The sequence below is a fragment of the Hoplias malabaricus genome, chromosome 4 (genome assembly GCF_029633855.1).
Source record: "Hoplias malabaricus isolate fHopMal1 chromosome 4, fHopMal1.hap1, whole genome shotgun sequence".
Lineage (NCBI taxonomy): Eukaryota > Metazoa > Chordata > Actinopteri > Characiformes > Erythrinidae > Hoplias > Hoplias malabaricus.
This window is the reverse complement of record NC_089803.1, coordinates 31377212-31392698: the sequence shown is the minus strand read 5'-3', so window position 1 is coordinate 31392698 and position 15487 is coordinate 31377212. Positions and strand designations below refer to the sequence as shown.

The 15487-nt window shown below is 40.9% G+C and overlaps 1 protein-coding gene across 2 annotated transcripts in view; it reads left to right on the top strand.

Moving 5' to 3' along the window:
- The first annotated feature begins 82 nt into the window (after nt 1-82).
- scaper (S-phase cyclin A-associated protein in the ER) overlaps nt 83-15487 on the top strand; it is an 88339-nt gene continuing 72934 nt past the window's right edge. Inside the window, exons 1-4 of one of the 2 annotated variants that reach the window (XM_066667273.1) lie at nt 83-686; nt 6727-6844; nt 10240-10316; nt 10567-10764. In XM_066667273.1, coding sequence (XP_066523370.1) covers nt 513-686; nt 6727-6844; nt 10240-10316; nt 10567-10764 — 567 coding nt within the window. In that variant the 5' untranslated portion in view covers nt 83-512. Of the gene's footprint in view, nt 687-3729; nt 3805-6726; nt 6845-10239; nt 10317-10566; nt 10765-15487 lie in introns of those variants that run through there. The other variant, XM_066667274.1, reaches the window with a different exon arrangement.

Sequence of the window (15487 nt, the reverse complement as noted above, 5' to 3'; positions counted from 1 at the left end):
TGTATGTTACCATGTAATTCATGTTAGTATCATACATTAAAATCAATTGGAAAATATAAGGCATGAAAAGCCATGATTCTAAAAACTAGTAGCAAAACTGGAATTGTGACAATTCCACTTGGCATGTAAAATGTTTTATAGTTAAATTTTGTTCAAAATGACAAAAACAAGTTTAAAAGACTAAAGATTCAGTGTTGAAACGGTACAGAGCTCTGAGTGCTAATGGAGACAGTATTTAGCAGTACTGTGTTTGCACTCTGTGTGTTTACTGTATGTATATACTGTGTTGGAACCAGTTTGGTGCTGTTCCGGCGCTCGTTGTTTTCCGACCCTGTTGGTGGCGGTAAAGGGCGGTTTGGCTTCTTCCTAAGCGCCGCTGGGAGGAGCAGAGGAAGAAGAGGAGGCCTGTTCAATTTCACTACAGCCGTTTTTGCTGCTAAGTTACCAGCCGCCATTGCTGTCAGGAGTTGGGGCGGAATTGACAGTAGGCGACAGCCATACAGAGAAAGTCTATGTCTAAAGATAACCGCCACGACGGCCGCCGCCGAGGCGCTGGTCAGCAACATCGCCTCGGACCGAGGAGCAGCGGCGATGCGAGAGAGAGGTCTTGCAGTAACAGCTCGGGCTCCTCTCACGGAGGAGGAGCAGGGAAAGGGAGGAGTACACCTATCAACCTCGCTCTCAAGGTACGTTTGCAGGGTTTTTCTCTCGCTCCCGTCCATAAGAGCGCCGAGCAGCCGCCACTAACCTAGCAATCAGTCCCTGCTGTTTACTCCGACCCCCGCACCGTGATAACGCCTGATAACAGAGCGGAGTCCAAGTTAGAGGTAGTCAGACAAGTCTTTGCTCTATTTTTGTCCTAAACTGATCCCCCTTTGGGAAAGCTGTAGATACGGTTTTAGACCTACAGTGACTATGAACATAAAAAGCCTGGAGCATTTCATGAATTTGTTTTTCTTGTAGATATATCATTATAAAAATCCAGTTACTTACTCTAGTTACTTAATAATCCACGCTGTAACGAAATAAGCAACGCAAGAGGTAAAGTCACAAAAGTAAGTCTAAACTAATATCTGCTAAACCATGGGTTCCATGAATGGAGCTGCACTGCCTTTAACTCTGCTGTCAGTAATGAACTCGGAGTAGAAATGGAAAAGAGACACAAGTGCAGCACAGTTAAGACACCAACTAAAGCTGTGAATGAACTGTGGCCTAGTTGAATCAATTATGTTTGAGATGACACAGCACTCAACTGTGCAGAGTCCATACCTGGAGATATGAATGCCCTTGTCCAGTCCTGTGCTGTGTTGGAAAAGGGTTCCCAAGAGCAGTGTTTCTCAACCCTAGTCCTGGAGGCACATTTTAGTTGTTTCCCTACATTAACCAACCACAAACTCTGAAAGGACTTTGTCATTAATTAAAACAGATATGCAGGATTTGGAAACACTTCCCTGTCTCCGAAAAAGTGAAAACTATCTGTTGCATAGAACAGCATATTAATGCAATATCTATTATCCACAATACATTGTCAAGTACTGCATCGTGATGGTCTGATATCATGAAGCATTAAAACAACCAATCCTAATTTAGAAGGTTCTCACTTAAGCATTTCTGGCTTGAGCGTCAAGGCTTTAATATTACTGTTCCTGTGCTGTTCTTTTGTGTTTTGGAGAATTTAGACACACCCTTCATTTGTAACATATGTGAAGATTATTTTTCAAGGAAGAGTATGTCTGTTTCTTATAATGGAAGCTTTGGTCTTTTTTTCCATGCCAGGGTTATTGTGAATGTAGGGACATTTGTTCTCTTTGTTGTCATCAAGTCCACATTTAAGGAAGTAATATTAAAGCCCCACTCAGTAGTTGTTGAACACCAGTTTTTAAAACTACAGCAACAGATTGTGTCATTATTAGAGTAATGTGTGTCTTGCAAAAAAAAAAAAAAAAAATCATTATGTATATTATTAGGGCGGCACGGTGGTGCAGCAGGTAGTGTCGCAGTCACACAGCTCCAGGGACCTGGAGGTTGTGGTTTCGAGTCTCGCTCTGAGTGACTGTCTGTGAGGAGTGTGGTGTGTTCACCCGGTTTCTTCCGGTTGCCTCCCACAGTCCAAAAAACACACGTTGGTAGGTGGATTGGTGACTGAAAAATGTGTCCATAGGGCGGTGTGTGTTTGTGTGTCGTCCTGTGAAGGACTGGTGCCCGCCTCCAGGGTGAGTTCCTGTCTTGCGCCCAGTGATTCCTCGTAGGCTCCGGACCCACCGCAACCCTGAACTGGATAAACGGTTACAATTAATGTATATTATTAAATATAATTCTTAACTGCTTTTCTCTGTGATTTTGGCTTTTATGAACAGTTTTCTGAGCTGTGAAGCAAAGAAGTAGTTCTGTTAAATCTGGGTGAGTTGTAAAATATTATCATATTGTTTAAGAGTAGGGCGGCACGGTGGCGCAGCAGGTAGTGTCACAGTCACACAGCTCCAGGGGCCTGGAGGTTGTGGGTTTGATTCCCGCTCCAGGACTGCCTGTGAGGAGTTGGTGTGTTCTCCCCGTGTCTGCGTGGGTTTCCTCCGGGTGCTCCGGTTTCCTCCCACAGTCCAAAAACACACGTTGGTTGGTGGATTGGTGACTCAAGTGTCCGTAGGTGTGAGTGTGAGTGAATGTGTCTGTGTTGCCCTGTGAAGGACCGGGGGCCCCTCCAGGGTGCATAACCCTAACTGAGTTAAGCATTGTCAAAGTGGTGGGGCGTGGGCTGCATTTAAGCTGCTATATGATATGTGGTAAGTTCATGAAATTGGTATTAATTATATGATGAAATCAAATTAGTTGAATCTGTAATTACTGCGGCCTCTTTAGGAATAACAAGAACTTCAACGCAATGTGGCAAATTGTATTTATAACAACTGCAGTTGCAAATGTATTGGTGTGGTGACTGTTGTGGTCCCTTCTAGCTGCAGTTCCATAGATTAAATTTATTTGAATTTGGTATTATCAGCCTAAGAATTAAGCACATGACCTAAATAAGATGACCTCAGTACCACATTTCTTTTTCCATTTCTCTGTTGCCTTATATTCCCTTTCTCTCTCTCTCTCTCTCTCTCTCTCTCTCTCTCTCTCTCTCTCTCTCTCTCTCTCTCATCAGCATGGCTCTGTTTACATCCTAGGGTTTGGCATGAGTCGCACGCTTCCCTGCCAAGTCCAATCAGATGCAGAGGCTGTGCGTGTGTGTATTGCAGTAACACTGACAAGTACAGGCTGCAGCCTCCAGCAGCAGTAGAGGGGGTTTGCTGAGAGTCCTGTCATGTACACATGACTGCATGAAAAAGGAGATCGCAGAGTGGGAAAGAGCGTGGGCTGCCTGTGTTTTGCTGCTGTTTGAGGAGCTGGGAGAGCGCAAGAGAGGCAGAGACAAATTAGCAGAAGTAACGGACACTGCAGCACAAACATCCGTGGTGTTGGTCTGGAAAAGGATAGTGCGAGCTCAGCAGAGCAGAATGAAGCGTTTAGAAGCTCAGCTGTGATTAGCTTGAGAGCAGTCGGGGTGTGTAGCCTGCCTGTTAAGCAGTGCCCTGTCTCTCGTTCTGATTGGTAGAGAAGTTGACGCGGTCGGCCAAGTTGCAGGAGCTTGAGGGCACTCTCTGTGCGTGGCTATTTTGAGTCGTGCTGTCAGATGACGATGCTTCCCTGCGTGTGCAGTGGCTACGATGCCGGCTAGAGGGAAACAGGTTGCTTGAAGAGCACGGCACAAGTATGTCAGGGCCGGATAAGGACGAAGAACCTGCTTACAGACTCTACTTCTACTCTGTATGTACCTTCTAATCTCCCCATTCTCTCTCCCTTTCTCTCTTGCTCTCACTATCTTTCTCTCTCTGCATGCCTCTGTACTTAGACCTGCTTATAGACATGAAACCCTATCCCTTCTGCCTCTCTGTCTTCTGAGTTCACTGGCCAGAGTACTGCTCTGTGTGTACCTTGCAAGTGAATAGAAACTGTTGGCTAAGTGTGGCCCCTGGCTTCATATGAGTCTTACATGACATTCCGTGAAATAAGATCTAGTGCAACAAATTATCTATATTGAAATGTAAAATATATCACTTTTTGCTTTTTTTAAATTTATTTATTTTTTCCTCATTATTAGCATTTTTGAAGTGTACCGTTTGCACCATACTCAACATTATGCACAATGGTGATCTTAATGATAGTACAGGCATAATCATATCAGTATATGCAAATGATTGCTCCCAAAAATATCAGTTTTGCAAAAAGTATTAGTTATATATTGTTTTTGAATAAATATATATATATATATATATATATATTTGTTTTACTGTGGACCATTGTTGAATGTATGTAGTTTCTTTAGAGTATGGGAAATGATGCAATGTGCCGGTCAGAAATACTCCATAGCCAGGATTGGTGCAACAGTTGTATGGCAGTGATCAAGGCCTTGCAGAGGTGGCCTCTCTGTCCACTGTCCAGGTGGCAGGGCCCTGCAGGTGATTAAGTGGATGAAGTGGGAGCCTCTCCTCATAATCCCAGCCCTTACACTTTTCTGGTCTGCTACAGTCTCTTCAGAAAGAGCTGCAGTAGCATCATTTGCTTCTGATATCTTTGTTTAAATATTATTTATTTTCAAACCTAGTGCTTAAAACAGCTGACTCAATTTGGACTTTGCACTTTCCTTCAGGGGATAGCTGCCATCTGACACATGCCAAAGCCCAGGAAACCGGGAATAAATATTTATTCTGAGATTGCCTACTGGCAGATTACAAAACGGCTTACTCTTGCATCTGAAATTCAGGATCATTTAGTCAGTCTATGCAATGATCCAAAATTTTTTGTTGTCTTTCTTCTCCCAGAGAATAGTGAGTGATGATGAGAGGAGAGAATAGAGCTTGAACTGAAGATGCTGCCTTGCTGCTCTAAAGTAGGTCAGTTGTATATATTAAGCCTAGGGACATCAGATTGTTGCAGGCGAGGACCATGTGCTGTTTATGCATGTTTGAAACCTAATGAACCTTTTCAAAAACTCTCCTCTCTGCACATGCCTGCATTTTACGTCACATAAGCACATGTACACATGGACTTCATTAATTTTCCCTGATTGTTTATACTTATTTATAAAATAATAATAATAATAATAATAATAATAATAAAATTCTGTCATGTGTATATAGACCACCCCTCATTTCAGAAGATCTAGTGTTTTTCATTTATTTTATTTATTTTTTTGTGTTACCAGCTGATCTGTTTTAGACATTTGACTGCTATTTGTTTCTGCACCCCACTAAAGCTGTAACAGTGACAGTGGAGACAAGAACGATCATGTGATCCAGTCACGACATCAGGGACAATACAGTAGTTGAGTCACTTTTCAGACTGCATTGTGATTAGTGTCATCTATATATTAACCAGAATGAAGACTGGGGTGATCCATATGATTTCTGAATGCATGTTATCAGCCTAATTTTGATGAAAAATTGTCACTTTTCCATTATTTAACATTACTCTGCTTTGATGGCATTAGTGGGAGGCATTAACAAAAAGGCTTTCAGAAGTCTATAACCACCAGCTCATGTTAATTGGCATTTTAAAGTAGGTTTTCATGCTTTTAGACTGCAAAACAAATTGGCTTTTGCCATTTGGTCATATGTTCCTGACCCATGCCGACTGATGACATTAAGACATTGTAAGAAAGAGAAGGGCAGAGAACATTGGCATCAGTTAAAGTCAGATGATCTGCTGATGTCAAACAAAATGTCAAAGTTGAAAAAAAGATGCAGAGTAGATATCAGTTTCATTATAAAGTGTACAAGTCCACTTAGTATATTATAAGAGCTAGTAAAATCACTGTCTAATTATAGGTGGTTGATGTTTATACAGTGTGAAAATGTCCCTATCCAATGTCTGAGAGTGTGATCGTCCTGGCAGGCTCTGCTATGAGGACCGCAGTGTTTTCTGTTGGGGGTGTTACTGTGAAATAGAAAACACTCTGGTGTCTCCCCAGCCTGTATACAGTTTGCTCACCCACCCACACACGTTCGCTGAAACCAACAATGTTCGGAACAAAATGTACTTTAGTGGCCTCCAGTTTACACCACAGTTATAGCTAGACATTCTGAAATTCTTATATGGAGGAAGTGTGGAAGATCAAAATGTTTCAGAAATCTGGTTTTCTCTTTGAGCTCAGTAACATCATAAAAGATGATGAAAAATTTAGGACTCTCTCCATCTCCCATACAAAATATTCTGTTGGAAATCTGGTGAAATTTCAGTCTGCAAGATGCCACTATTAATCCTTTTGACCTTTGAGCCCTCAGACGGAATTGCATGAGAAAATGTCATGCTAATGTGATAAGTTTAAACACATGGGCTTAGGAGTATTTCGGTACTGAATTAGATTTATGGGGAAAAAACATCAGTTTTTGAGTGACCCCTCTGTTGTTGCTCAGTTCAGCATATTTCATGTGGGACAATGAGTTGTCACTCAGAAACATATTAATCAATGGGAATGCACCTCTGAAAAAGCCTGCCCACAACAGACCTTTGGGTCAGAACTAAATAGGAAAAAGTCAGGCAGGACAAACGAGAGCTGGCAGAGTAACTGAGAATAAGTTAAAGTGCGAAACAAGCAGAGAGAACTGTAGTAAAGACCAATATATTTTTTGTTATTAATAAATTTTACATTTAAAATGACTTGATATGCTATTTGTTTCCTTTGTGCAGGCCTCTTTCCAGCGCTCCAACAGTCATGATAAGGTGAGGAAAATCGTAGCGGAGGAGGGACGTGCTGCTCGGAACCTCATTGCCTGGAGTGTGCCTCTAGAGAACAAGGAGGAGGAAGGCATGTGATCACATTAACAATATACCAAAATGTGTTAGCTCTGTTTGTTTGTTTTGTTTTGTCCCCCCCCCCCCTTTTTTTCCTTTCCCTTTTTCCCACTGTGCACTGTCTATTAGTCCATCCTAATGGTGGTAGTCTAACACTCATTGTCCCAAATGTCAGGTTTTAATTACCTGCTGCTACAAAACTGCCCTTGTTCTTGAGCCTCTTCAGTCCTCTTGGGCCTTTGCACTTGAACATGCTGCCCCAGTTCCAGAGGCTCTATCCTTGGTAATAGTTGCTGAATAGACTTCACAGGGGTCTGTTTGTCAGATAGTTGAGTATTCAAGGACCATAAAGCATTTCAGTGTACAAAATCCCTGTGCATCTATTACTGTAATATGTGCTTTATGTTTAAAAGTGGACAGTCCTAATGAGTGCATTTAATGTAATGTGAATTTAAATTTGCCCTTATTGCTCAGCCACAATTTGTTTAATGTAGAATAGAAATGTTCTGAACAATAAAATGCGAGGCTCTGAAGCAGCGGAACATGCACTTGAATACTCAGAGAGTGGGGTGGTGTATAATGTTGTTATTAACAAAATTCGCTTCCGACCCCTGCTTTAATATTCCACTCTCCCTGGCTCAAAGCGTGGTTTCGCTCGCTACGCTCTCTAACCTTCTAACTAGCTTGCTAAGGGCACGGAATATACACAATTCAACCAGTTTGAGCGGAGGTGCTCTAATTACAGGCACAAAATGGACAAAATGAATTGTGGAGTCACCTTGCTTCGTTGTATGTGTGTTGTTTTACCATGTTAGGCTGTTTTATGTGACTGAGTTTTAGGCTTCATTTGCACAAAGACTTTTATGTTGATGAGCCTGAATATGGGTGGAGTGGGGAGAGCACTGTTTTTACTGTTGGAGCGTTGCCTTTATCCAAAAAATATCCAAATCTCAAAATTAGAAACCGAATACATACCCAATGAACAAATGCCTGAATACCCAAATTGTTGCCTTTATCACCACATTTATCCAAAAATACGAATATTCAAATCTCAAAATTATAAACCCAATACCTACCCAACGAACGAATATTTGAATATTCGGGGCCAGCCCTATGGGATACTCATGGCAATGTTTCATCATATATAAACCACATTTCCAGAAAAATTAACACTTGCTTTAAAAAGTGTTGTGTAATTTGTGAAAATGCTTGGACGTTTACACATTTTTATCCCTTTCAGTATTTGCACTGACAAACATAATTGCATTTTTTGTCAATTTAAAAAACAGTACAATTTTGATCCCTACAACACACTCAAAAACTAAACTAAAAATATTCTACAAGTAAAACTGTTCTGTAAGGTTCCGTCATATTCCGAGAAACCGTCATATTACTATGATGGACATGGGCTTGGGAATACTTCAGGTAGTAGGCTTAGAGATCTGGATAAACATTCATTTTCACATCTATCTCTAAACTAAGTTCTGTTCCAGCCCTTTCTAATGCAGAGAGGCTTGTCTCTACATTTGTTTCCTAGAGTTTCCGCTACGTATATCCAGAAGCTCCATTCATGCAATTTCTGTAAATTCTTTATAGCGTCAGGGTCAGTTTGTCCAGAGCCCACCCAGAATCATTGGGCACAAGGCAGGAACACATCCTGGATGGGGTGCGAGTCTGTCACAGGGCACTGCACACTCACATTCACAGATACTTTTGAATTACCAGCCCACCTACCAAAATGTATTTTGGGACCATGAGTGGAACCCAGAGGAAACACATGCCAACACTGGGAGAACACACTAAAGTCTTTACAGACAGTGACTGGAGCCAGGGTTTGAACCCACAACTGTAATCTCAAGTACCTTCTGAATGTACAGGGGTTGGACAAAGAAACTGAAACACCTGGTTTTAGACCACAATAATTAGTATGGTGTATGGTGTAGGGCCTCCTTTTGCGGCCAATACAGCGTCAATTCGTCTTGGGAATGACATATACCAGTCCTGCACAGTGGTCAGAGGGATTTTAAGCCATTCTTCTTGCAGGATAGTGGCCAGGTCACTACGTGATGCTGGTGGAGGAAAATGTTTTCTGACTCGCTCCTCCAAAACACCCCAAAGTGGCTCAATAATATTTAGATCTGGTGACTGTGCAGGCCATGGGAGACGTTCAACTTCACTTTCATGTTCATCAAACGGATACAATGTTTGAACCATTGGATGCACATGGTCCTCCAGAATGGTTCGGTAGTCCTTGGCAGTGACGTGCCCATCTAGCACAAGTATTGGATCAAGGGAATGCCATGATATGGCAGCCCAAACCATCACTGAGTTGGGGTGCACATTTAATTCTGCCATGATTTGAGCAGCCGTGGTTTTATGTTTTTTGGATACAATCCGGGTTAGCACCCGAACATCCCTTTCAGACAGCTTCCTCTTGCGTCCACAGTTAGTCCTGTTGGATGTGTTTCGTCCTTCTTGGTGGTATGCTGACATTACCCTGGATACCGTGGCTCTTGATACATCACAAAGACTTGCTGTCTTGGTCACAGATGCACCAGCAAGACGTGCACCAACAATTTGTCCTCTTTTGAACTCTGCTCTTACCCTGCTAATTGAACCTTCACATTCTGCTCTTACTGGTGCAATGTGCAGTTAATGAAGATTGGCCACCAGGCTGGTTCAATTTAGCCATGAAACCTCCCACACTAAAATGACAGGAGTTTCAGTTTCATTGTCCAGCCCCTGTAGTAGTCAGGGCACGGATGAGCTTAACATATTGTAATCACCTCACACCTGTGCTGTGTTCTTCTCACTGGCTTTCTGTAACCTAGGGAAATGACCTTATAAATATATATATTTTTTTTTTTTCACCTCTCATAATGTATGAAGATGCACATGGTCACTAATCTAATGCAGTGGTTCCCAAATTTTTATATGAAAGTATTTTTGATTTAATGTAAAGGAGTTGTATTAACAAGTTGAAACATATTTTAAAACCAGTCATTTTTTTTCTGAACTCTAGTCCTGCAGACCTTCAGTTTTAACTCTTCAGTGCCCCCCACTCTCCTGATCCAGCTCAGTCTCTCCATGATCTGTATAAGTGGGGTTGGGTTAGAGCAGGGAGCATTAGAAACACTGCAGGGTACAGTGCTCAGACCCTAGGGGCTAAGCTACAGTACATGATGCATTCAACTCAGAATGTTTTGAGTACCATTTACAATTATCTTAGAATAAATCTGAACAAAGTACAGGAGTTTGTATTGGGCGTTTGTACAGATTTATTAATTTATTGGCAGCAGGTAGAGTTGTGAGATTATAAAACTTTTAAAACTTACACTGTGTGAGTAATGACTTATTGACTAATGTGTATCTGACAAATATGTTGTGTATTTATTTATTTATTTACAGGAAAAACAAAGATTCACAGTAACAACAATGTAAGAGCTCAGCGAATCAACTCCGGACAGCACAGGAACAAGAAACAGGTTGGAATTAGTGCCTTCTTGTAGAAACTGAGATGTGTGGTCGTTAGTTTTTTGATATATGCATGCGACAGCCACTAGAGGGAACCAAAGACCAGGCTTTTGGGGGCTGTCTCCAGAACAGATACCTGGCTAGTCTGTCTACAGATATGTTGTTTCATAAGAAAGGCTTTTGTTGATCATAGGGTGTTTCTGTAAATTGAGACTTGTTGGAAACCTAAATGAAAAGGAGCTGTGTTGCATGCTGTTGCAGCCTGCAGGACTGGATTGTAAAGCTGTGGCAAGCGCTGTGCTGGACAAAGGAGCGGAGAAGAGCCCCACCAAAACTAGGCAGCCAAGGAAGGTAGATCTGCGAGCGCGCTACTGGGCCTTCCTGTTTGATAACCTGCGTCGCGCCGTGGATGAGATCTATGTGACGTGTGAGTCAGACCAGAGCGTTGTGGAGTGTAAGGTAGGAGTTCAGCTGTGCTTCCTCCACTGTGTCCTTTCACGTTACCTTCAACATCTATATCATCATCTTTATTCATTATTTCACACTGAGGATTTAATTCAGAACATTTTGTATGCCCTATACAGTAAACAGCTGGGATTTCAGTATAGCTACATCATTTAAACGTCTTTTAACGTCATGTTTCTTGAACTACCTAAGAGCTTGGATGTAAACATTCATGTGAAATTGGCAAATGAGTTTAATGAATAAAACAGCCCAAATAGTACATCTAACTCACAAACAAACAAACTAAGTATTATTCAATATCATGTTGATAGACAGTTGATGTAAACCTAGAGGGCGAGTGTTGCCTAATTTCTTAAGCATTTCCATGTTTTTGTTTTTTTATTTTTTCCTCTTCCAAACTGGTAAACACTAGGCCTTCACTCAAAGGAAAGTTTGGCTGACCTCTCAATAAAGATTCCAGATAACCCCGTCTCAACTCTTTAGGAATGTGGATTGGGCTTTGGAGTCTATCAGATTTACTACTGCCCCACAGTCACAGAGGAAATGATGTCAGACACTAGAGTAACTCAGTGTAAAGACAGTGATATGATTAGTCGTTTTCTGCTGCCCTTAGAGGAGACTGAGAGTGGATTTCAGAGCAAATGGTAGGATTTAAGCATGAATATTGTAGTTTGAAAATTAATGAATAAATGCATAAAAGAGAGCAAATGAGCTATTTCAGTGTTCAGCCACTAGAGGGAACTAAGGAGTTGAGTTGAAGTTTTCTGGAGTTTCCCTCCTCCTCTGGACATTCCTTTTGTTTTCTGGTTTGTGTCAGACTGGGCTTTGAAGGTGCGCTGGTGAGAGAATTATCACTGCTCACTCTCTAGGGCCTTCCTGGAGGGAGTGCAGATTGATGGTGGTGTGTAAACAAAATCCCCTTCCCCACTCCACCCCCATCTTGTGTGTGTGAGTGTGTGTGTGAGAATGAGAGGCTGAACAAGCCCAGGGGTCAGAGTGAGGGGTCTAAGATGACGTCTGATAACAGTGTTTTAAACTCGACAGGGAGCTGTGGCTTTTACACTTTGTTTGGCCTAAAATTACTAGGGGCGAATGGAGGAACATGTACTGCTGTTAGGCATGGTGTCCTATGTTGCCTGACGACACCAATGTTTCACTTGTGCTTTGCATGGTTTGTTCACGCCACAGTCCCTTTGGCAGCTGCATAGGGAGGTGTGTGCAGTATGGTGTACGTTGGCATCGACATTTCTCTGCAGGGTATGCGGTGTGTTGGCTCTGAATGGTACAATATGCTACAGAGCTCAATCTGGGCCCCTGCTGTGTGCCCTGCAGTACTAGCTCTGATTTATCAATTGGTGTGTAATCTGGAATTATGTTGAACACAATTGGTAGCATAGGACCCACCTTGCGTTTCACTCATTGAAAGCAGTCTCCAGTAACTGTGCTCAGACAATTCTCCAGAGTCTTGGCGAAGTGTTTGTCTGAATACACGTTTAGTTGCCCCTTGCAGCATTGTGTAGCTGTATTATATGGGTTATACACAAAGTAACACAATAGTGCTAAGACAAAATAATAGTTAGATAATTCTCATACATTTATATTTCCATCTATAGTCACATCAATTTTCACCCATAAACTATACAAGCCATTCAAACTGTCAAGAAATACAGCTGCTTTTATAGTTGTTCTGGAATGTAACTGCCTATCAGCTTTGTTTTATAAAACAAAACTATTTTTATTTGTTCTCCACCATGGATGGGTTAAGTGCAGAGGCACACATTTGCTGTACGTTGTACAATGACAGTAAAAGGCTTGTTATGTAGAACCATTTGATTTGATTAGGCACCCTAAACATTTTTTTACAAATTGCTTTTGTTTGGCATTTCAGTGTTTTCTTTTTGTCTCCTGTAGAAATACAATAAAAATTACACACACAAACACCCCTTCTGCTGCAAATGTCAGCACAGTTATCAGCAGCACTGTCGTTATGAAAAACGATCTTCTGGGATAAGAGGATCTCCTCTGTATTCTTTTTGCAGAAGCAAGGAGCTGCACAGCATGTGTTGGAGTACAGAGTTAGTACAGTTAGTTAATCCACTTGGCTCACCATTGTGTCTCTGCAGAGAGTGCTGATCCTCAGCCAGCGCTCTGTTCTCCCACACTCAGGGGCTTGATTGGTCCAGCTGCTTGATTTATGCTCATATTTTAATAACGCCCACATCTTTAACCTGCAGCCCAGAGGCATAATTAGTTCTTATCAGACCTTTCTTCCATCCCAAGTCATGATTTATACCACCAGACTCTGTGGTGAAGACAAGGCTTCATTCCTGTGTGTGTGTATGTATGTATGTATGTGTGTATGTGTGTGTGTGTGTGTGTGTGTGTGTATATATACATATATATATATATATATATATATATATATATATTGTATGTGTGTGTCTGAGAGAGAAAGAGAGATCTTTGAGGCCCATTGTGTGAAGCTGGGAGAAAGAAACAAAAATACAGAAGTTTCTATGAGGCAGAAATATACAAGGAAGAGTATATAGATTAATTTATATGGTATATTTGAGAAGCTGGTGTGTTCTCCTCGTGTCTGCGTGGGTTTCCTCCAGGTGCTCCGGTTTCCTCCCATAGTCAAAAAAAAAAAAAAAGAGCACACACACGTTGGTAGGTGGATTGGCAACTCAAAAGTGTCCATAGGTGTGAATGTGTAAGTGTATGTCAACCTGTGAAGGACTGGCACACCCTCCTAGGTGTGTTCCTGTCTTGCGCCCAGTGATTCTGTGTAGGCTCCGGATCCGCCGTGACCCCGAATTGGATAAGTGGTTACAGACAATGAACCACTTTGTAGGTCTGAGGTCAAGGTTAAGTTATTTATTTAAAATGTATTCATTTGAGGGTTCTTCAGTGGATGTTGTGAGTCTAACCCCTAGTGACACTTCAGCAATTCTGAGGTCAGCAGTCCTAGTGCACAGCTGGTCTCTGGCTCTCTGGGATGAGTAGTCTGGGCCTTGCTTAGTGAGTATCTGTTTAGTTTAAGTGGGCATTAAAATTGGGGGATTCCTGAGTAAAATAAAATACATTGTTTAGTATGGTTTTTGTAAGTGTAATCTGCCGAGTGTGTGTATCAGGAATATATCATATTGTGTGGCTCCAAAACCTGTTTGCATGCATTGCAGGAACTTCACGTTCTTTTGGGGACCACAGGCTGGTTCCCAAGATGTGAAACAAAACGTTGTAAGATTTAAAGTTAGGATAAAGTTAGGGTAAAAGCATTTCACTAAACATACCAGTGGATAAAGTATGATAACGGGAAAGTCTTCACAAAATTAATGGAAGTTCCACCATGTGTAAAACAAATTTGTGTATGCTGTCCTCTTAGGCCTTTTTTAGCCCTTTCTTTCTGCACATTGTTGACCCTTTTGCTAACTGTTTGCTGTACTGCACTCACTGCTAGCCTTGTGCTGTTAACCAGGACTAATCAGCAGGCTCCTGCTGGACACATCTTTCACTGCCCTGACTCCTCTATTAACTAAATGCATGGTGGAGCTTTCCTCTCAATTACCCCTCCCTTCAGCCCACCCATCAATCTCACACACACATCTGTTTCACAGCATCTTTGCCCTCATGCTGCCTGTCTCCCTGTGTATTCAGATCAGCAGCTCGTCTGTGCCTCACCTGCGCAACCGCTCTGTTAACACTTCCTGAGCTGCCTTCTCAGATAAGGATTAGAGTTAGGCTTAGTTCTGGGTTATGAACCCATTTGACTGAATAGTGTATGTTTAATGCTATGTTTAACATTTTTCTTGAAGGGCAGGACTAGACTAGTCCTGGAAGCCTCTCTATAATTGTTGGTTATTCGTGTTAGGCTTTGCAGTAGAGCTACACAATATATCTTCTGTTAGTTGTTCTCCTGATATTGGCTTTGACCGAATTGATATCTTCTTTCTTTTTTTTTTTTTTGGTCAGGTTAGGGTTTGAATTAATTAATTATACAATAAATGAATAATGAATTTGTTAAATAGTTGCATGGGATATCATTACACACAAACATAAGCAGAAATATGGAATTTCAGTGTATATACATATATATTTTATTATTTTTTTTTTTAATAGATGTAAAGCACCTCAAGGACCTGATGTACAACTCACTCATTTACATATGTTATTCAGTGCTTCACATCAGTGACACGTATCCTTGTTTCTGTGTGGTTTCGCCCTATACTTTTTGGCCGATAAATAAAATGTGGCCTACACCTAGATATAAGTTGATAAATATGTAAATATAATTAAGTATTTACATAATTGTGTTTTTTCAGTATTTGAAGGATTATTTATATATATATATATATATATATATATATATATATATATATATATATATATATATATATATATATGTGTGTGTGTTAAATATTTTGAGTATTATTCCCTTTAGATATTAATGTTTATAGCAATTAGGTCTTGGAATGAATGTAGTTCAAGTGTATGTACCAGCTAACTTAGTTAGCTGATGTTAGTTGTTGGACACTTGTTAGTCCAGATGATGAATAACGTTTTATGAAGAAAAAAAAAGTTACATAATTTTTAAGCGTGACTGATTATATTGCTTAAAAATATATATATATTTTTTCTTCTTTATGATAGGAACTGGTTCTAGAAATCTGTTTTGCACTGTTTTGTTACTTTGGGTTTTTAAATTATTATATGTTTA